The sequence below is a fragment of the Lissotriton helveticus genome, chromosome 10 (genome assembly GCF_964261635.1).
Source record: "Lissotriton helveticus chromosome 10, aLisHel1.1, whole genome shotgun sequence".
Taxonomy (NCBI): Eukaryota; Metazoa; Chordata; class Amphibia; order Caudata; family Salamandridae; genus Lissotriton; species Lissotriton helveticus.
The window spans coordinates 920,503,242-920,525,459 of NC_136071.1; the positions used below are offsets into that span (position 1 = coordinate 920,503,242).

The window sequence follows — 22,218 nt, forward strand, 5'->3', positions numbered from 1 at the left end:
AAAAACATACTATACATTTTTATTTTGAAGGCCCGTTTTACCATCATTTCATCAGCCTTCAATTCACTTCATTTAAAACTGTTGATGTTGCGTTTTTTCACAGCTATGTGGTTAAAGTAAATATAAATCACTTTCAAACCAGGCGATATGTAATGTCAACAAAAAGTCGCAAATGTCCGGTTTCTAATGAATGTGAGTCCCCTTCTCTTCTCATGAATCACCCTGCGCATTTAAGCATACTCCATATTAACAGGCTTCTTGCTGGTACTAATTTCAGTTTCCACTAGTGTATATCTGACCAACTTATTCACCTTCTTATGTGCAAATGTGCATAAAGTGCAAATTTTTTAAAACATTTTCAGTGATAGTAACATTTTTATCCTTCCGGCCGGAAGTGTATAATTACAATTACCACAATATTCAATTCATTCTCTGTGTTCATTGGAGGTATTTGCGAGGAGCAAAAAGGCGGTTCTATGCATTGTTATGTTTTTACTCTTATACCTGTACAAATACATTAATGCAATACTACACACTGTTACAGAATTGTAGGTCCTGAATAATCACTTTCTAGAATAGTTTCACATTTCATACCTATGGGTTATTCTAGTACCATTCAACTGATATCCCATTTTTTGTCAAATCATTGTACAAACAAATACCTTCTACTCTCATTTGTAGTGTTACTTATTTCATATGACACACTGTAACTCCTGATTCTAGGAACACCATATAAAAAGTATAAATACATAAATAGTTTAAAACCCTTGTATGAAATATAAAAGGTTTTCCTATCTATTGCACCTCGCCAGGAATTAAAGTGCTTCGTGCTTCACTGCTATATCCTTTAATGGTATTATATTGCTCCCTTGTTAAAAATCATTATCAGTGTTCCAATTGATCGGGATATTTAAAGAAAATGGTACAAATCTTCACACGTGTTCAGGCCCTTCGGGCTCTTGCTGTCCAGCTCCATAATGTAACTGGTTTCCAGTCTGCGGAGTTTTTTCTCCCTGTCTCCCCCTCTTTTGCTGCTAGGAACATGATCAATTACAAAATATGTGAGAACATTAAGGTTGTTACCATGTTCGGCTTTTACGTGTCTAGCTACGGGGTAGCCGGGGTCCGAATTCACTGTGGCCCGTAGATGCTGTAAGATCCTAGCCTGTGCTGGAAGCTTAGTGCTTCCAACATACCTCAAACCACATGCACACGTTAAAATATACACAACATACCCAGTCTTGCATGTAAAATGCCCTTTGATTTTAATGGGCCGATCTGAGAATGCGTTTGTGTGGTGGTATTGGAGCCAAATTTACAGGCCCTGCAGGACGCACATTTAAAAAAACCATTACGGGAGGACAACCAGTTATCTTTGTTAAAATTTTCAGGGCTGGTTTTCACAAGGTCAGATTTCATAGAATGGGCTTTTCTAAAAGTGAATGTGGGTTTATTTACATAGATCTCATTTAAGACCCCTTCTGTCAGTATAATCGGCCATTCTTTAGCAACGATTTTCCTTATTATTTTAGACTGTCTACTATAGGTAGAGATAAACCTACAGCTTTTCTTGGTCTCCTCAGATTCGACATTAGTTTCTCTTGTAGGTGCTGGATTAGGATCTATAGCAACTGCTTTAGGTTGTAAAAGTGTCTCTCTTTTAATGAGAGATACTTTATGAAGTGCAGCTTTCAAGTTTTTTTCCCGATATCCTCTTTCTAACAGTTTTTTCTTAGTAATGGGGAGGGCTTCATCACACGCTTGTGTAGAGCTACAAGTTCTTTTTCCTCTGAGGAATTCCCCATATGGGAGACTTGCTATTGTGTGGCTTGGGTGAAAACTGCTTGCATGCAGCAGGGTATTTCCTGCTGTCGGTTTTACAAACAAGCTGGTTTCTATTTGCCCTGATTTTATGTTGACCTGTACATCAAGGAAGCTAATCTTAGTTTCCTCTATCTGATGTGTGAATTCTAAATTCAATGAGTTATTATTCATAATGTTAATGAATTCACCAGCTTCTTCTTTTGTGCCTCTCCAGATTATAAACATATCGTCTATGAATCGCCATAGACGAACAATATGTAGGTCATAAAGGGCATGATGTTCCCGCCTGAGGACATGCTCCTCCCACCAGCCCACATGAAGACATGCGTAACTGGGGGAGAAGCATGCCCCCATAGCCACTCCCTGCTTTTGTCTATATACCTTACCATCATAGAGGAATCTGTTATTAAATAAGCACCAATGTATCATGCTGAGCAGCATTTTATTATGTCCATAATATTGAACATTTCGTTAACTAAGGAAATATTCAACTGCTGCCAAGCCATCCTCATGTTTGATACACGTATAGAGTGATTTAATGTCCAATGTTATCAGTAAGTAATCATCTTTCCATTCCACGTTGTTAAGTTTTGCCAAGAAGTCTCTAGAATCTTGAATAAATGAGGGCAATGTTTGTACGAAGTCCTGTAGGAAAAAGTCCACATATTTGGACGTGTTTTCAAAGTTGCTGTTTTGCGCTGAGATGATAGGCCTTCCTTGGAGTGGATTGATCCCTTTGTGGACCTTTTGGATTAGATAAAATGTTGGTAACTTGGGGAAATTGTTAGTTAAAAATGTGTTCTCCTCCTTGGTTATCAATCCCTCATGTGTCCATTTGTATAATTCTTTCTTGTATTGTTCATTCGTTTTATGGACCGCTGCTCCATTGGAAAGCTCATAGCAATTGGTATCATTGAGATGTGTACTAGCTTCTTCTCTCTATAAACTCTTATCCCATAGGACGATGTTGCCCCCTTTGTCTGCCCGGTTTATTACAACGGTATCGTTGTTCTTTAGTTTGGCCCTTAATTGAAAGTATTGCTTGTTTTTATTTGAATTTTTTGTCTTTTGAATGCACGTTTTTTTGTGGAGAGTTTTAAGTTCTTCCACCACTCAGTCATGGAAAACATCCACCGCGTCCCTCGGCATGACCGGGACGAATGTGGATGGGGCTTTGAATGGACTTATACCTCCTCTGTTTTCAACAATATCTTCCTCTTGCAGTAATTCTTGGGTGTTAAGAGTGGTGTCATTAGATGTATCAATTCCTAGGTTGTATAACGTTCTTAGCAGGAGGATTTCTTTTAATGCCATGTCCACTGTTCCATAAGTTTGTGTTTGCGCTTTCCGTGGGTTTTTACCTTCCGGGTTTGTGATGGTGAAGTATTTCGTTAATTTCAACTTCCTTATGAACTTGTAAATATCCACTCTAGTTTTCACAAAGTCAAAGTTGCTTTCAGGACAATAACTGAGGCCTAAAGTAAGTAGCTGTTTCTCTGCCTCATTCAAGTCTATTTTTGTTAGATTGACGATGGTACGATCTGTGTTCCCGGTGATTTTTGTTTGTTCCAATTCTTCTTTTTCTGCTGCCAATTTCCGCGTTCTTTTGTTGGATTGCGACCGTTGGCGGCAGCTCCTGTTCCTTTCTGTAACGGTACGCTTTGCTTCTGTTGGTGACGCGGCCTGAGGGACTGAACTCTTTACTCTCGGATATATTCTAGTTCCTCCGCGTAAGATAAAGGGCCCAACAGTTCAGAGGCCTGTTCCGTACTGCCTCTGTCAGAATCTTCATCACTAGACAGAATGCTATATGTATTACTGTCTACATGTGTTTTCATCTGAGTGACCATGCTGTGAAGTATTTCTGTTCCTAACTATATATTTATGTTCATAGAGTTATTCTTCCATGCATTTATCATTACTTGTGTTCTACTTCCCTGCATTATTCTTGTGAATTTTAATATTGCTTGCATATACCTACATCTATCTATCTATCTATCTATCTATCTATCTATCTATCTATCTATCTAAATATATATGTATAAATATATATATATATATATATATATATATATATATATATATATATATATATATATATATATATATATATATATATATATATATACACATATATATCAATCAGCAAATCTCCGGACCACCTGCAGCTCTACAGAACCAGCGAAGAAGGAGAACAGACCACTGGAGTACGGCAAGATGTTCCTTTCTTTATTGCCAAGTATTACAAATGACGCGTTTCGGGCGCGAAGGCCCTTGATCACACAACGGTCACAGCAACCTTTTCCATTTTTAAATGCTTTAAAGTGGACACCCACCAAAATCATGTTACTTGGTCATGTGACCATAGAAAGTGAGAACATACTTTGTAAACTCCACAAAAACGAATATATACTTGTGTATATTTACTTATTTGCTGAATACATCCATAAAATGGATATAAATATTGCAGCAATGTTATAATAAATACAATCTCAGTTTAAATACAGATATATATATGTATATTTCTTCCACCTTGGTTCCCCTTCACATGATTCTGCAGCGGTCCATGCGGGTGCGATCCCCTGTGGCGGAACCCCGCCGCTTCACATTTCCACACAATCCTTCCCGACAGGAAAGAAAAATAGGCCACACTCTTGAAGTACTTTTTGCAATTTATTTTTGTTTCTTACTCCTTCATTCAATAGAGTTAATCAGCGAGACTAGATCTACGTGTTTCGGTACCTCCTAATACCTTGCTCACGATCAACTGACTACTTGTCAACTCTCTATTCAAGTATTCAAACCGCTACGCCATAATTTCCTGTTTGAGTCACAAGTATCCCTTTGCATTCTGGAGAATATAGTTTTTCTTATTACTCCTTTAAAAGTGAATTTCTTCACCGTGACAATTTAAACTATTGGCATTTTATATGGGATAAAATCCCCTTTATATTTTATCAGAATGGCTTGTTCCAATGTTCAACTCAGTCCCGCTTTATTTGTGAATCTTTTTCTTTTTCTCTTCCTCGTTCAATCCAACTTTATTTATCATCATGATATTTATTTTCGGGTAAGTGTATAATTAGGTTTGTATTTCTTTCCAAGCCACCGATTTCCTTTCAGATATGTATCAAACCCAGCTCATTCGCACCCCTCCAGTGGGGCTACTTATGTCACATTTCTTCTCTTCACTTTCCTTAGTTTCCTTATTCAGCTTCATCGAGGATTACTCTCTTATTACGCATGATTATATTGCTCCTCCGATTGATTCAGGCCGTGCAGGCTTAATGTTCTCAGATTTAGAATATGGCACGATTATTTTTGGCGCAATAGTTTTTCCCCGTCCCCACCACATTCTCTTTTTGGGACCGTCTCTATTCCAAAGAATTTTAACTGTTTCCAGTTCCTTTGATGGCCCTGCTCCATATGTTTCACCACGGCATTAGCATGTGAGGGCAACCATACACAAAGACAGAGCTAATGCTGTGGCGAAACATATGGAGCAGGTGGGAAAAGGAAAGAGCATGGAGCACATTTAACGATCATGTGTTGAATAAAATTGTCAGTTGGAAAAGATTCATTGATGATTTATTCAAAATTTGCACCACAAACTTTAAATTTACCTATGAGATAAGCAATGAAAGATTAGTATTCTTAGATACGGAAATCTATATCAAGGATAATGAAATCCAAACAATGTTTGGATTTGATCAAGGGCACTGGATGCCCGAAACGCGTCATGGAGATTGAGGAGTGAAGAGAAATAAACAACTTTTCCGTCAAATTGCCTGGGTTTTTCGTTTCTCACAGTTCGCCGAAAGGAAATGCTGGGAGCAGTGTTGGATGTATATTATTGCACTATTCCACCAAGAAACACACACTACTCCGGAGCAGGTGCCTGTCTTTTAGGGCGTGGTAGTGGGACCACGAATTCTATTCAGCTTGAATTTCTTCAAAAGAAGAGACTGCACTCTTGAGGGAGGAAAATAACTCAATTTAATTAGACGAGTTACAGGTACAACGGAGGCGTTTTAGATTGAGCCTTCATCAACATGCTTACGTGCAGCCTCTCCATGTATTTTAAACATATCATTACCTACAACTTCCTGTGTCATCAAAAACTCATTGACATAGACATAGGACAAGAATGGAATGCATAGTACACATTACATTTCTTGACCTCCATATTGGAACATGTCTATTTCCCACTGAAATCGCGATTAAATATTGCTTCATTATCCTTCACAGTCAATAATTTCTCTCATTGACAACGGGGGTTTCACTGTTAATTATTACATTTTATAATTAATTATTTCACATTGATTTATAATGCTAGGAAATCATATATGAATTTTTTTTTATATAACACACGCTGACATGATAGTGCTCTTTATGAGCCATTTGTTGAGTAATTCATGGCATTGTTTCTTTCAATTGAAATGCAATACACCTTATTGTGTTTATTGCTTGGAATGTCTATAGCAAGTAATGTATATTGGTAGCACGATACATTGGACTAAACCAGCCAGTAAAGCAGGGTCTTGCATTACTCTCCATCACACCAGGTCTGGGTTAGATTGCAGCCTTTTATACAGTCCTACATGCTATCTTGAGAATGTTATTCATATGAGGAGATAACCAAAAGTATGCACTATTTTAGTGACACATAAAATCTGATCAGAATATAAGGCAAGCATGGTTTTCCCCGTTTCAATGTTACCGGACCCAAAAAATGTGAAGTCTGTATCATGCTAGCAGCACATTGAGAAGTGCCAGTACTGATAACATTTCTTCATAATTACAACTCATCATCCACATCGAGAAAATTAATCCAAGAAAGGGAATTGCTACTTATTCGCAATTTTATTTTTTGAGAGATTCAACGGTTCAATACAAAACATTTTTTTATCTTTTCATAAAAAAGAGAAGCATAAAGTGAGATAGAACAATTACGGACACATCACATTCAATTCTATAACGCAATCATGTCACAGTCAAACAACATTCGCCACATTCATACCTGAATCAAACATACCATATACTGCTATTTACAAAAGGTAATAATAACTGGATCTGCGCAAATTTATACAATAGTTAAATATAATTGTCTGAAAATAGTACATTCCATTAGAATTTTAAATTTTACATCATTCAAATGAAGAAATAATAGGTAATGTACAACAAAATTGTGCGGAGTCTGAGAATAGTAAAGACTCCTCAGCAGACCAGTGGGAAATTGGCCAATTTCCCACTGGTCTGCTGAGGAGTCTTTACTATTCTCAGACTCCGCACAATTTTGTTGTACATTACCTATTATTTCTTCATTTGAATGATGTAAAATTAAAAATTCTAATGGAATGTACTATTTTCAGACAATTAAATCCAGTTATTATTCCCTTTTGTAGGGGGGGCGTGGCTTGGCGCCGTGGAGGATGGCGGCGACTCCGTGAGGCTCCGACGAGGCACCGGGAGACCTTCTCCTTCCAGCACGTAGTTCCTGTGCTGCATCCCTGTATTGCCGTCGGACTACCTTCGGTATGCGGCGGTGCTCCTGAGACTTCATTTCCGGCGTCGGAGAAGCAAGTAATCACCGTTTCTCCCGCAAGGGCGCTCCGGCGTTCACAGACGCCATTTCGCGAGCCCCGTCACGGAGCAGCCCCTGACGGAGACGTGAGTGGTTCGCCTGCCCAGCATCAGAGCGTCTGCTGTAATATTCGTGGAATGCCTCTCCAGCCCCTAAGAGGTACAAGCTTGCTGTTTTGCTTCACTGACACTTCATACCGGCAGTTTTCTATACCTCTCCACACAGCGCGACCGCCATTTTGTGCGCTCTGGATCTTTTCTCCTTACACAGCGGTATGTTTTCTCTGCTTCAACTCCGCCTCCAGGCTTCATTTCTACATGGCACATTCATGCCTGGTTGCCTGCTACAACGATTTTTCTGCCTTAATTAAAGCTCTTTGCAAGCAGGGGTGGTAGATTACTTACTATCCCCGCTAGCTAATGTATTTGCTCAAGACTTATTTCAACAGTGCAATTTCTCTACCTCAGACTTAAATCTATGCTGCAGCTATTCCTTACATGCCTGCTTCTACTCTTAGCACTGCCATGATGATTCACTTCTAAATGTATATTTTATGAGTTGGACATTTTCTTCCTTCCTGATGTTCTTCATGTACAATTTAATGCTTCATGTTTCTCAGTGAAGGTTTTACTTTTTCACCGTGATGCAATTACCTATGTGTTTTCATCCTCCAATGGTGCATGATCCCTGTCTGCAGTATTTTCTTCAATGATTCACCTCATTACTGCTTCCATCGCATGTATCTATCAATTTTCCCTCTTTCATTTCCTCAGGCTTCATTCCTCATAATTGGGGTGGTTGTCTAGTGCTTTTACAAAGTTGTGTCTAGTGTTTTTGAGCGCTACCACCAAGTGTTTGCCATTCTTCGTTTGGGCTCCTCTACATGGGCAAACAACAACAAATGTCTCGCTTCTCACCGAAGGCACCTGCAAAAGTAGCTTTTGTTAAGAACTCTAAAGTTTTTTCAGCTTTCTCCCAACTGGAAGACTCCCTTCCACCCTCAGACTCGGAGACACTCATGGAAGCGCCTTCTCCTACTTCTTCAGGTAAAGTCACTGCCAAACGGCTAAAAAAGCATCCTCCGTCTCCACCTAAATCATCGTCACCTGTATCCATGGAACTCTTATTGGAAGAAATCCGCTCTTTTCGTCCCTTCCTTGAGGAAATTGGGACCTTACGCCCCTTCATGGAGGAAACTAACACCAATGTCCAAGTTCTGACAGATAATTGGTCTCAAATTGAAACGAGAGTCTCTACGGTAGAGCACTCTGTCGCATCTTTTCAAGAATCTCAAACTAAAGTTGCGCACTTGTCCTCGCAAGTAGGAGCCCTTCAGAAGCAGGTGGAGGAGTTGGAAAATAGAGGCAGACGTAATAATCTTCGCATTTACGGCCTGGCGGAAAATCTTGAAGGGTCTGACCCGCTTGCCTTTTTCAAGTCTTTCCTTCCCAAACTGCTACGTATGCCACAGGATACCTCTCTCAACATTCAACGGGCGCATCGCCTAGGCCGTCTGCCTACATCCCTCTCCATGTCACAAAAGCCAAGAGGGGTCATTCTTTATTTCCTGGAATACACGGACCTCCTGAAAGTTCTAGCAGCTGCCAAGGCTATTCCTAAACTGTCTTGGCTTGAATCTCCATTGTTCTTCGCCCAGGACTATGCTAAAGCAACTGCTAATCGTAGAAAAGCCTTCCTCAGCATGAGAGAGTCCCTCCGTGTCATGGGTGCCCGATATGGCCTGTATCATCCATGTCTGTTTAAGGTCACCTACAATAATATGACCACCACTTATGAGGATCCTGTGAGATTGCAGAGCTTCATTAATGCACACCGTACCTCTACCATGGATACCTCTGGCCCTTCGTCTTCCTCTCCTGGTTGACTTTTCGCATCACACACTTGTTTTCACATTACAGCTCTCTTAATGTTATGTTGTTATTTGCCTCATGTTTTTGGCTGATTACTTGGTTATGCTGGCACAGTTCTTGTTCTCCTCCTATGTTCAGTTAATGTGTCTTTCCCCTTTTTGGACTTTTCTGATTGCTTGTTTATCCTATTCCTTTTTAATATAGTAATGCTTTTATTTAGTTTCATTCCCCTCTCTTCATTTTTTGCCATTGCTCTTTGTATTATTGTCTCAGTTTTACCCCGTCTTTGTTTCCGCAGGAACTCCCCATCGTACGATGTCGTCTCCCTGGTTCCTTGCCCGGAAGCTCTCAGTTGTGTTGCCTCTCCCACCTGGCTCCTCCCCCCCCCCAACCTCTTCTCGTACCTCCCCTTCGTAGGTATGTCAATTTCATGTTTTCTGTACCTTCCTTGTTTTTTATTCCTCCTTACTTCCCCCTTCTTTAACAATGACTTCATGTTTTGCTTTACGATGATGATTTTTTTCTCCTCAGGTTATATTACATCTTTCCTTCCTTTTTTTTTCTATTTACTTCTTACCCTTATCTCCATTCTTCTGTCCTCCTCTTCTGCTTCTTACTCATTACTCGTCACTCTTTGATCTCTCTCCTCTTTCTCATCTTTATTTACACGTATATTTTTCCCATCTTCCACAGTTTCCTGTCTTCTTTTTTCGTCTCTTTTTCCTCGTTCTTTCATTTTCTTCTACCTTCTTTCATTCTATTTCTCATTACTTCTTTGAATCGTTGATCAAAAAATGTATGGCTTTCATATATATACTATGTCTCTGAATTTGGTTTCATGGAATGTTAAGGGTATTAACTCCCCAATTAAGCGTCAGCGCATTTTATCTCATTTAGCTAAATTGCATGTTGACATTGCGTTTCTTCAAGAAACTCACCTTTCGGACCTAGAATCTGACAAACTTAAGAGAGGTTGGGTGGGTGACGTCTTTTTCTCACAGGGTGATGGGAAACGTAATGGTGTTGCCATTTTATGCCGTAGGTCACTTCCTCTAACGGTTATCTCCCAAGAATCAGATACCAATGGCAGATGGATTCATGTCAGACTATCACTTAGAGGTGTTCCAATCTCTCTCCTTAATGTTTATGGTCCCACGGCCGGTGAACCCCTTTTTTGGGCGGATCTTTCTCCCCGCATCACCCAATTCATGGACGATAACTTCATCCTTGCGGGTGATTGTAATCACCCTTATGATCCTTTTCTGGACAGGAAGTCTGATGCCAATTTTATTCCTACGAAATCGCACAAATTGTTCACCCAAGCTATCTCACAACATAAGCTTGTGGACTCCTGGCGTTTATGCAACCCAACTTTACAAGAATTCACTTTTTATTCCCCTCACCATCGGTCCCAATCACGGCTTGATTACATTTTTGTTTCCCACGCACTCACTCAAACCCTCCAGGCAGCAGAAATTGGCCCGATTTTACTTTCTGACCATGCCCCTGTATTGGTCAGTCTCGAAGTTTTACCCAAAACTGATGGTCCTAAACAATGGCGTTTCAACAATGCCCTTCTTTTGGATCCCAACTTCTCTGCTTCTTTTTCTGCCTTTTTTGATGAGTTTTTCCTCTTCAATGATACCCCACCCATTTCGAAACATACCCTCTGGGATACCTTTAAAGCAGCTACTCGTGATTTTATTATTACTTATGTTGCCAAAAAACGTAAATCTGCACGCCAATTTACCAAAACCCTTCTTCATGACATTAAAAGATTGGAACACGCCTACTTCTCTTCTCATTCCTCAGATAGTCTGACATCTCTGGTTGCTGCCAAAATTAAATTTAATGAACAGTCCACTGAAGATGCTTCTCTGTACTTGCTTAAATCTAGTGCCAAGTTTTATGGTGGTAGGAACAAGGCCGGGAAGATTCTTGCTAATTATTTAAAGATCAAACAAAATAAGGTCAATATTGAATCAATTTATGATGATAATGCCCATTTACAACATAAAGATGCTGACATTCTTGCTACTTTCTCACATTTTTATGAGTCTTTATACACTTCAGATACACCCTCTTCTCCTCAGTCTCTTACTCACTTTTTTCCACTATTCAAGCCCCCCCTTCCTTCCCTCTTGACCTCTCCTCCTTAGAATCTGCTGCCTCACAAACGGAATTATTTGCTGCTCTTCATCGTTTGAAACTGAACAAAGCCCCTGGCCCTGACGGGTTCACTGTTGAGTTTTATCTCCACTTTTCGAAGCTTCTTATTCCAAAACTTCACTCCCTTATATCCTCCTTTACTGACATGGGCACTTCTTCTGGTACTTTTTCAGACGCCCATATTTGTCTAATTCCCAAACCCGGAAAAGACGTCCAATATTGTAAAAATTACAGACCTATTTCACTAGTTAATATAGATTACAAAATCTTCGCTAAATTATTGGCAATGAGATTAGATCATTTGCTCCCTGACCTGCTTGGAGATGAACAATCGGGCTTTGTTAAAGGCCGTTACATTACAGATAATACACGGCTCCTATTCAACATCTTAACGAAATCTTCTCGTCTCCAATCTCCCCTTGCAGCCATAGCATTGGATGCTGAAAAGGCATTCGACAGGGTCGAATGGCCGTACCTTTTTCACACCCTTACTTGGTTTGGATTCGGTCCTAAATTTATCTCCCTAGTCTCATTGTTATACTCTCATCCCCGGGCTGCAGTTTTCGCTAATGGCCAAATCTCTCCTTATTTTAATCTTAGTAGAGGTGTCCGTCAAGGATGTCCCCTTTCTCCCTTCCTTTTTAACCTGGCCCTCGAACCTTTTTTATCCAAACTTCGTCAAAACCCTAACATTACTGGTTTCAGTACTACAGAGCTCTCCATAAAAATGGCTGCTTACGCGGACGACATTTTGTTATTTATTTCAAATCCTACTGTTTCCATCCCTGCTTTTTTAACAGAAGTACAACAGTATTCCTCAGTCTCTGGTTATAAACTTAATAATGACAAATGCGAAATTTTACCTTTAACAAAGTTTACTTTTAAACATGATTTCACTGCCTCAAACTTCACCTGGAGTCCTTCCAATATTAAATACCTAGGTTTACATATTACCCCCTCCATTCGTGACACTGTCTCCCTTTGTTTAACCAAGTGCATCCAGAAAATATCTGATCTCACAGCTAGATGGCATCCCCTTTACTTGTCCTGGTGGGGTCGCCTTGATACCATCAAGATGATGATTACCCCTATTATTCTTTATACCTTATCCAATATTCCCGTTCCCATTCCAGCCAAACTCATCAAAAAACTACATTCAGTTGTATCTTCCTTTCTTTGGCATAAAAACAAACCCAGAATGTCTTTAGCTAGACTTAGTCGTCCCACCTCCGAAGGTGGGGTCAACTTTCCAAATTTCTCTGCTTATCATAAGGCCTTTTTGCTACGTCAATCTTCCTTCTGGTTGCAAGACCCTGATTCTCCATGCCCTTTATGGACAAAGGTGGAGCGCCTCTATCTTTCCCCTTTCTCTTTTGCTGAATGCATCTCCTTTTCCCGCAAACCTGCCTCGCTCCTTACCCCTATTCATAAGTTCACCCTCAAACTCCTCCTGTCTTCTCACCCTCCGGCTCCTACTTGTATTGCTGCCTTCCTCTCCTCAACTATCTGGAATAATAAATACCTTCTGATCCGAGGTAAACCCATCCTATGGAAGTCTTGGAGATCCAAAGGACTGCTTTGGGTTTCCCAATTGTTTTCACACTCCACTTTTATACCCTTTTCCACTCTCCGTCTCACCTTTCACCTACCCCTCTCCTGTCTTTCCCAGTATCTTCTCCTTAAGGCATCAGTTATGGACGTGTATGTTACACTTCCTGCCTCTCCTCCTCCTACACCTACTCCAGACCCTATCGCACACCTTCATTCCACTTTACTCACCCTTCCAAAGGCTTCTGTTCTTTATAAACAGCTTCATGTCCACATTATTCCCAGACTTAAAAGCAAAGTTGAGGAGCAGTGGGAGACTGATTTTTCCCTCTCATGGCCGACTCACCTTTGGGATAGGATTTGGTTAAAGATTCGTAAATCCTCCAGGGCTGCTTCCTTGGTGCAATCCCTATTCTTCATTTATAACCGTTTATTACACACTCCTTCCACCCTTCACAAACGTTTCCCTAACACACCCGATACTTGTTGGTCATGTGCCTCCCCACACGCTACCCTGTTTCACATGTTGTTCCTTTGCAAGAATGTTCATGCCTTCTGGTTACAAGTTTGGGCTCAAATTAATGTCATTTTTTCCACTAATATTCCCTTTTCGAATGCTCATGTTTTTCTAGGTAGCCTATCCCCTTGTTGGGATCGTAATGACCTTAATGTTCGAATTGTTGATTTATTATTAGCGGTTGCTTTTCAACAGATCACGATCAATTGGAAGTCTACATCCAGTATTACTTTTAAAGCTTGGTGGTATAATGTCTGTCATAACCACAGACTCAATACTGCTTTTGTCTTTCCTCCACAGCTGGCAAATAAGCGTGCTGACTTATGGCTTCCTATTACATTGTTTTTAGATAAATGTGCATTATGTTCTTTTCGCCCTCGACCTGCGCAGCAGGAGGTCCCTAAACCTCCTTGATGCCCTTCACATTCCTTTCTATTTAACCATTCTATGTTACTGCATTGCCGTATTTGCATTCTATTACATTATTTATTTACTATACCCTTCATTTTTGTGCATTCCTAATTACGATTCACTTCTATATTTTGTTATTGTAATGATTATATTGAATTGACTTGCTCTCCTTTTTATTACTTCATCATTGTACGTTTTTATTTCCCCTCCCCCCTACTCCCCCCTTATTATTTCTCCATCATTGCTCCCTTATTAGTATTGTTCTAGATTTGTATTATTACCATGTTCTTCTTTAATAAACTTGATTTTGAACTCAAAAAAAAATTATTCCCTTTTGTAAATAGCAGTATATGGTATGTTTGATTCAGGTATGAATGTGGCGAATGTTGTTTGACTGTGACATGATTGAGTTATAGAATTGAATGTGATGTGTCCGTAATTGTTCTATCTCACTTTATGCTTCTCTTTTTTATGAAAAGATAAAAAAATGTTTTGTAATGAACCGTTGAATCTCTCAAAAAATAAAATTGCGAATAAGTAGCAATTCCCTTTCTTGGATTAATTTTCTCGATGTGGATGATGATTTGTAATTATGAAGAAATGTTATCAGTACTGGCACTTCTTTTTGTTATTTGATATATAGGCTCAGCCTTGCTCATTAGAGCGAACCCTATGTTTGCTTTCTCAGCAGCACATTGAGGCAGATGGACCGTGACTGAAAATGGACGTGGAGCTACATGTAATGCATTTGGGGCTTACAAACAAAAATCAGCTTAAACTCTTGTACATATTATCAGAATAAGACGCTATTTTGTGAAAGGGCAAGCAAATAAAGGGAGCAAAATTGCCACTGGAAACATGGAGACATTAGATACATTTTACTCACAGTTACTTTCAGTGCATCGACTTCCGATTTCAGCGTCTGTAGCTGCCTGCGGGACTCATTTGATTCCCGTTTAGCTTTGCGCAGGGCATCATTGTTCTGGATCGCAGCTGTAGAAAGTTCTGCAAACTGGGGTACAAAAGTAGTAAATTGTGAAAATTTGAATGATATAAAATCTATATATCAGTGAGGTGCAGGCTTCATGGTCTCACAATAAGACAAGCACAAGGCCAACATTACTGTCCATGTAGATGATGATGTAGATGTAGAGTCCATTTATAACGCGCTAGCAATCGCTCCAAGGAGCATCTCGGCGCCAATATGAGGACAACCAGATGAGAAAGTTGCCTTACTGCTAAGGAGACCATAACCGGGATCACACTAGCGCTCTGGCCATTGGGTCTGGAAGATTGCAAATCCAGGTTTTCAATTGCTTGCGGAACTCAGACTCCTTGTCCAGTGCTCTTAATAGAGGGGGTAGGGCATTCCATGCTTTGGCACCCAACACCGCTAGGGATTTGCCCCCGCGGGTTTTGAGTCTGAATCTAGGGATGGTCAAAAGATTGGCATTGGAGGATCTTAGTGCGCGATTTGGACAGTATTTTACAAATTTATTTCTTAGGTAAGTGGGGCCTGAATTATGCACAGCGCGAAAAGTGATAGTTAAAACTTTGTGGAGGACCCTTTTAGTTATAGGCAGCCAGTGTAGTGCATTGAGGGCTTTGGTTGCTGAGGATCTTCTTGGCCATTTCAGAACCAGCCTTGCAGCTGCATGCTGCACCATCTGGAGTTTATGAGTAACCATCTTATTGGTGCCAGCGTACAGGCTATTGCAATAGTCAATGCGGGAGGTGACTAATGCAATCGTAACAGTTTTCCTTGCTTCGAGGGGCAGCAAGTCGAAGAACTTTCTAAGCATTTTTATTACCCCGAAACAAGTGCCTGCCACTTTTGACGCTTGATGTTTGAAGGATAGATCGGCGTCAAACTGTACCCCAAGGTTGCGGGCCGAGGAGGTAGTGTGGGGTGGAATTTCTGCCTTCTCAGGCCACCACAGTCTGGGGATGAAATCATTATTTGAGCCTATGGGCATGATCTCGGTCTTTCCTGTGTTACATTTTAGGTGGTTTTTCCGCATCCACTCAAAGGTGGCCGTTAAGCAGCACTTAAGCTTTTCCTCCCAGGCCTGGTTGTCTTTGTCCATGACCAGGATTAGTTGGGTATCGTCCGCATATGCTATTACATCTATGCCGTAGGACGATATCAGCTGAATCAGGGGTGCGGTGTAAACATTAAACAATGTCGGACTCAGACTGGAGCCCTGAGGTACTCCCGTTGACAGTGGCTTCTCGCTGGAACGGAATTCCCCCAGAGTCACCACTTGTCTCCTGTCACTAAGAAAATTTTGTATCCACTCTAAGGCAATACCTTTAATGCCAGATGTTATTAGCCGGTCTATTAAGATGGCATGTGAGACCGTGTCGAAGGCCGCCGACAGATCTAATAGTATCAGGACGGCCTTCTTGCCTTGGTCTAGAGCTGAGCGGATAGTTTCCGTAGTGAACAGGAGAGCCGATTCGGTGGAATGCTGAGTTCTGAAGCCAGCCTGATTGGGGTGCCATACTTCATTATTTTCCAAGAAAAGTGTCAGCTGTTTGTTAACTGTGGACTCAGTGATTTTACACAGAGCTGGAAGTAATGAAATCGGACGTAGATTGGATAGTGTGGAGGGGTCAGGAAGTTGTTTTTTTTGTAGGGGTTTTACAGCTGCCAGTTTCCACTCGGGGGGGACATAGGCGGTGGACAGAGAGTTGTTAATGATAACATTTATGTCCGGGTTGACAATATCCGCAATAAGATGTAGGAGTGCTATAGGACATGGATCAAATGGTGATCCTGATTTGGTTGCCATGATGGCCTTTTTTGTCTCTTCCAGGCTGATTGTGCGGAAAGCTGTAAGCTGGGTGACTTCCTGCCTAGTAGTTTCATCCTCACATATTTGATCAAAGCTGGGAGCCTCAAAGTCTTTCGTCAGACCCTTAACCTTTTCCTCAAAAAAGTCTGCGATGGAGTTGCAAAGCATTTGAGAGGGGGGGATGTCCTGTGTTAGACATTTGGGTTTACTAAAATCTTTTACAATATTAAAAATCGCCTTCTGTTTACAATTGGCTGTTGCTATGGCTGACGTGAAATACTTTGTTTTTGCCTGTTTGATTAAGGCATGATACGCTTTCTTGGTCTTTTTGTATTTGCTGCGTTCTGTGCTGAGGTAGTTCTTACGCCATCTACGTTCAGCCCGTCTTAGTTCCCCCTGTTTATTTTTGAGCTCTAGGTCAAACCAAGGGGCAGATCTCTTCTTATTCCCGGGTTTGGGCTTGCGTCTTCCCTGTCCGGTCATATTTTTTAGTTCTGTCATCCATTCCCTAAAGGTATTTAGGTTTGGGGGTCCGGGTAACTTAGTTCTACACTCTCTGGCTATTGGTATTAATTCTGGATGCTTCATGGTGAATCTAATTCACTAATAGTGCACTGCTATTAATAAATCAGTCACACTTAATTTAATAAAATCTTTCAAATAGGGCACAATACCATAAAACTGAGATTTCATGTTGCCAAAATTCACCAGATTGAAGGGCATCGTCCATTGAGTGCATACTCAATCTGGAGCCCAAAAGCATATAATCGAAAAGCTGCTAAGTTTCTAAATACTTGTAAAATGAATGAAGTGCCATTTCAATCGTTATGAGTGCAAGTAGTGATACATGAGAAATATGTAATCAGTGGGTAAATCCATGGCAGATGTACGAAACACTAGTTGCAAAATACTGGTTGCATTCAGTGACCAGTATTTTTGTGACTAGTGTGGTATTTTACTAACAAATAGGTCGGCTCACAAAGCACTGAAGCGTAGTGGGTCACAATTTCACCTTCTTCATGAATATTAATGAGGTCGGTCACAAAATTGGGACCTACTATGATTCACTGACATCACAGCGATGGATGGACTGCTGGGGTCTGAGACTGCTTTTGAATAAAGCAATTGTTTTTTAAATGCATCCCATTTTCCTTAGGAAAAAAATAATTAGGACATTTCTTTGAAGAGTAGGCAGTGGTAAAAAAAAAATTCTGGCAACATTACCTTTTGCAAAATGTCTACCACTAGCTTTCAGTAGTAAGTCATCTATTAATGCTTTACGACTAGATTTCAGTTGCAAAACATTCATACATTTCCACCAAATCACTATTTGCAAGGGGTGCCCTAAACATGCCCTTTAAAAATACTGATTCAGGTTTATTCACACGTCCAAATCAGCCGTGGCCCGCATAGGTAAGAGCGGAAGGGCAGAGTGAGGAGGGATTTTGACGGACGATGACCAGGGTGAATTAATTGTTTATTTCATTTTCCCTGGTCATCGTCCGTTGAAATTTCCCCTCACCCAGCCCCACCACTCTTACCTGTACGGCCACAGCTGGTCCAAATTGCAATTCGGTAACGTGTTACTGATTCTCAATTGGGAATATTACATACAAAAAGACCATTTTGCAGTTGCAAATGGCCTTATTTTGTGAATGGGACCCGGTACGACCACAAAAAGCCTTAGTGCATCTGGCTCCGAATTCTTAATAGTGGTAAAAATAATCTGTTGGTTCATGACCTTTGCCTTACGACAATGATGAATTGCCTTTTTGTCTATAATCTAATTTATATTAAATACCATTCTGTACCTTGGCCTTGTACCAATCATTTTCCTCAGAGAGGTTTTTGATTGCCATCTTTTCGTACTGTAGGCGGACCTCACCGAGGGCAGCTGCAAGGTCAAAATTAGGCACATCTAGTTCAGTGATGTTGTTGGCTGGCTTCTTGATCATATGTGACTGAAGTTCCCAGATTTCCTGCGAACACAAAAAACAGAAGTGGCGGCAAACAATTCAAGAGGACAACCCACACCTAACCCAGAGGGGAAAGCAAGCTTTGTACGTTAACCGCATGCGTGCGGTAGGATTTCCGCCCGTACGCTGGGTTTTGCGGATTCGCATGTTACGTGACGAGCTGAGCTCGTCATGAGCGTGCGAGGAGGCTACCTCATGACGAGCCCAGCTCGTCATGAGCGTCGAAGGGGTTAAAGTAAAACAGTTTAAAAACATTAGCACATGGTTAATGTCATTTTATTGCAGTGAACAGCTACTTCCTCTATTCTTTTTTCACTCTGTCAGTGTTTAATGAAGCTTTCACTGCAGCAGAGAAAATATAAACTGATTAAAACATACTTTGAGGAAAACTACTTTATTTATTGTAGGTGTTATTGGTGTTTGATTTACTTAAAGAGCATGCAACGAAATTAACTGAAGTAGTGTTGAAAGGTTTATGTTGCTCTTTTCCTTACCATAATCATGAATGTTTAAAAAAAAAACTGTCCTGCAAAATATCTTACTTCATTGTGAAGCTTCATCAAAAAGTCGATTTCTTCTTGGAGGGTCTTTACTTTGCACTCCAGATCACGGCGTTCCTGTTTGACATTGTCAAGCTCCTTATTGAGACAGAAAACAATTGGAAGATGTTAGTAAATGCAGCTGTCCTCATTGTGTAGTCAACAGCATGTATGATACAATTTTAGGGTACTTTATGCATGCATGAAATGTAAATAATAATTATTCACTCGTCCCATGAAATATTTAAAAAAAAATAGCAGTAAAACAATCCACCCTCCCCAATGATCTTAATGAAGACTGAGATGGTACATTTTCATGATTTCAACTCAGTGATAGGCCACAACCTCATGAAATTTAAGGAGGATTTGTTTGTGATCGCGGACTGGATGGCTTCAAACTACCTGCAGTTGAATGCCAGTAAGTCAGAAATTCTGTTGTTCGGGAGAGACCGTGATATGTGGTCTGAGCAATATTGGCCAGATCGACTAAAACCAGCTCCTCTGCATAAATAGGCAGTTAAGAATCTCGGTGTTTGGATTGACAGTGGTCTCTCCTTTGATACCCAATCTAAATCTGTATCTGGGACCTGTTTTGGACTCTTGGGAGGATTAAAACCTCTACTTGGCTTTTTTGATTCGAAAATTCGTCAGACCATTGTTCAGGCTATGATTTTATCTAGATTGGACTATGGCAACTCTCTCTCTTTAGGCGCCAATAAGTCCAGTATCTGGCGTCTGCAGAGAATACAGAACGCTGCAGCCCACATTCTCCTGGCGCTCCCGAAATCTTTCTCAGTGTCCAAATTGCTACCTAAATTACACTGACTGCCAGTTGAAAAAAGAATCCAGTTTAAAACACTATGGGGGTCATTAGGATGGCGGACAAACGTCCGTCCGCCATCCTGTCGTGGGCAGGGATCGTCTTCCATAAGGGCAGAGGTCCTGTGCCTCGAATTAGGATGCACCCACCACAGTGCATCCCGCATTTTTAACATTGCGGCGGGCGGTGCTGAAAGCACTGTCCTCCACAATACCAAAAATGCATGTTGTGCGTTTCAAAGCACAACATGACAGGCACCGCGCGGTGCCTGCCATGTTGTACTTTGAAACGCAGGGGGGTACCATAGGTACCCCCTATGTGCACACCCCAGCTCCCCTTCACCATGGGGGCCCACAACCGGCCCCCAAAGCAAAGACTGTATGCCTTTCCGTGGCAGCATTGCCGCCACAGAAAGGCATTCCCCAAAGTACATCCTAATATGGCTGGCGGTGTCTGATAGACACTACCACCATATTAGCCCTGTTCGGCCATGGTTGCAAGGCGACCGCGGCGGACCCCCCCAGCCATCCTAATGTGGCAGGGGGTCTTTTCTGTGAGGATGGTGGACGGGTTGCCCCTGCCGGGCCGGCCGTGGCTACCGCCAGTCGGCGGGGGAAATCCGTCCTCCATCCTAATCGACCCCTATGTGTGGCTCACAGAACTCTGACTCAACAAGCACCACGGGGCTGGCGAATCTGCAAGCCTTTTACGTTTCTCGGCGTACTTTACGCTCAGCTGACCAAGGGCTGGCTTGTATCCCCTGAGTTCTAAGAGCCAGAGCTGGAGGCCGCTCTTTTAGAACTCTCATGGCCAGACTATGGAACTCGCTCCCAGCCTCCATCAGAGGGATCCAGAATCATCTTGCCTTTCGCAAAGCCATAAAGACCTGGCTATTTCCGGTGTAACCCCTCTCCAACTTTTACAGTCTCAAGTCCTCGGTTGCACTGGGAAGCCCTGTTGCTGGAGCAGCCATGTGTATTACAAATCTTACAATAATAATAATAATAATAATATGGGATTATTTCAATCAATCCACAGCTCACAAAGCTAGAAAACAGAATAGTCCACAGAACTGTCCAAATATTAGGAAAACATTGGTCAAGTGAATATAAATCCCTGGGGTGGGTGGGGCAGCTTTATTCCTGCAATGTCATTTTTAAGCCAGTCACGTTTTACTATTAACTAAGATATAGCTTTCTGTTGGATCTTTAGCTTTCTTAAACAAGAATTTTCAATGCAATAGGTCTAAAATTTGTGAGAGTTAGAGCTATTAGCGTTGTAAATGACAATGGGCCAGATGTACAACTGTTTTTTGCTGTCACAAACGGGAGATCGGCCCGTTTGCAAATGCAAAAAAGGGTCCTGGCATGTGCAAATGCAATTTTGCGAATCATTGCCTAAATTGCGACCACATTGGGAATTGCAAACAGTGTCTTAGACACTGTTGTACATTCACTTTTGCGAGTCACAAATTGCAATTTCCAATTCGATGCAATTTGCGACTCACAAAAGTGAATTGTCGTATATCTGCCCAATGTCTTTTACCCATGTGTTTTGTTTTGGCGTTTGCTTGAAGCTAAATGGATGGGAAATGAGAAGGGAACAAAGAAAAGGTGACATCTATAAAAGGGCCACAGCGCTAAGCCATGCAAAAAGTGCAGAAACACAAAGGCAACAAGGACAAACAAGCAGCAATGGGGGTGGTGGGGTAGTGGCAAATTACATCAGGTAAGCACTGTGTGTGCTGTAGCTACAATAATTTGATAGATCTGCAGTAAAATGTCATGACTTGGCATACAATAGTTTTTAGGCACATATGATTTACCTTCTCAGAAAACAATACCTGCTGGTTGGAATGTGTCATTAGTTCTCCTTAAAACAGTCTTAAAACTCTATTGATGTTAGGTTAAATAGTAAGATGGTGTTCTAAGTGCACTTTTTATTTTATTTTTCTCAGAAATACATTTTTAGGAGAAGAACTTTCTCACGCTCCGGGGTGAGGTCAAGCCTGCTTACTATACAAGCTCTCTCGGGGCAATGTGGGGTAGGTATGGCTATGTTTGGGATGGGTTACATTGCCAGTCCATGATAACCAAGAATGCTGCAAAATGTTTTCAGTGGTCCAGGAAATGTTTTATTTTGCCTATGGAGCCATGCCCAT

At 41.1% G+C, this 22,218-nt stretch overlaps 1 protein-coding gene across 1 annotated transcript in view; it reads right to left on the minus strand.

The window, feature by feature from the left end:
- Nucleotides 1-22,218, minus strand: part of LOC144784145 (vimentin A2-like) — a 35,767-nt gene that overhangs the window by 3,401 nt on the left and 10,148 nt on the right. The window contains exons 2-4 of the mRNA XM_078662821.1: nt 19,241-19,336; nt 18,534-18,701; nt 14,811-14,936 (exon numbers count right to left, since the gene is read on the minus strand). Of these exons, the coding sequence (XP_078518947.1) occupies nt 14,811-14,936; nt 18,534-18,701; nt 19,241-19,336 (390 nt within the window). The remainder of the gene's footprint in view (nt 1-14,810; nt 14,937-18,533; nt 18,702-19,240; nt 19,337-22,218) is intronic.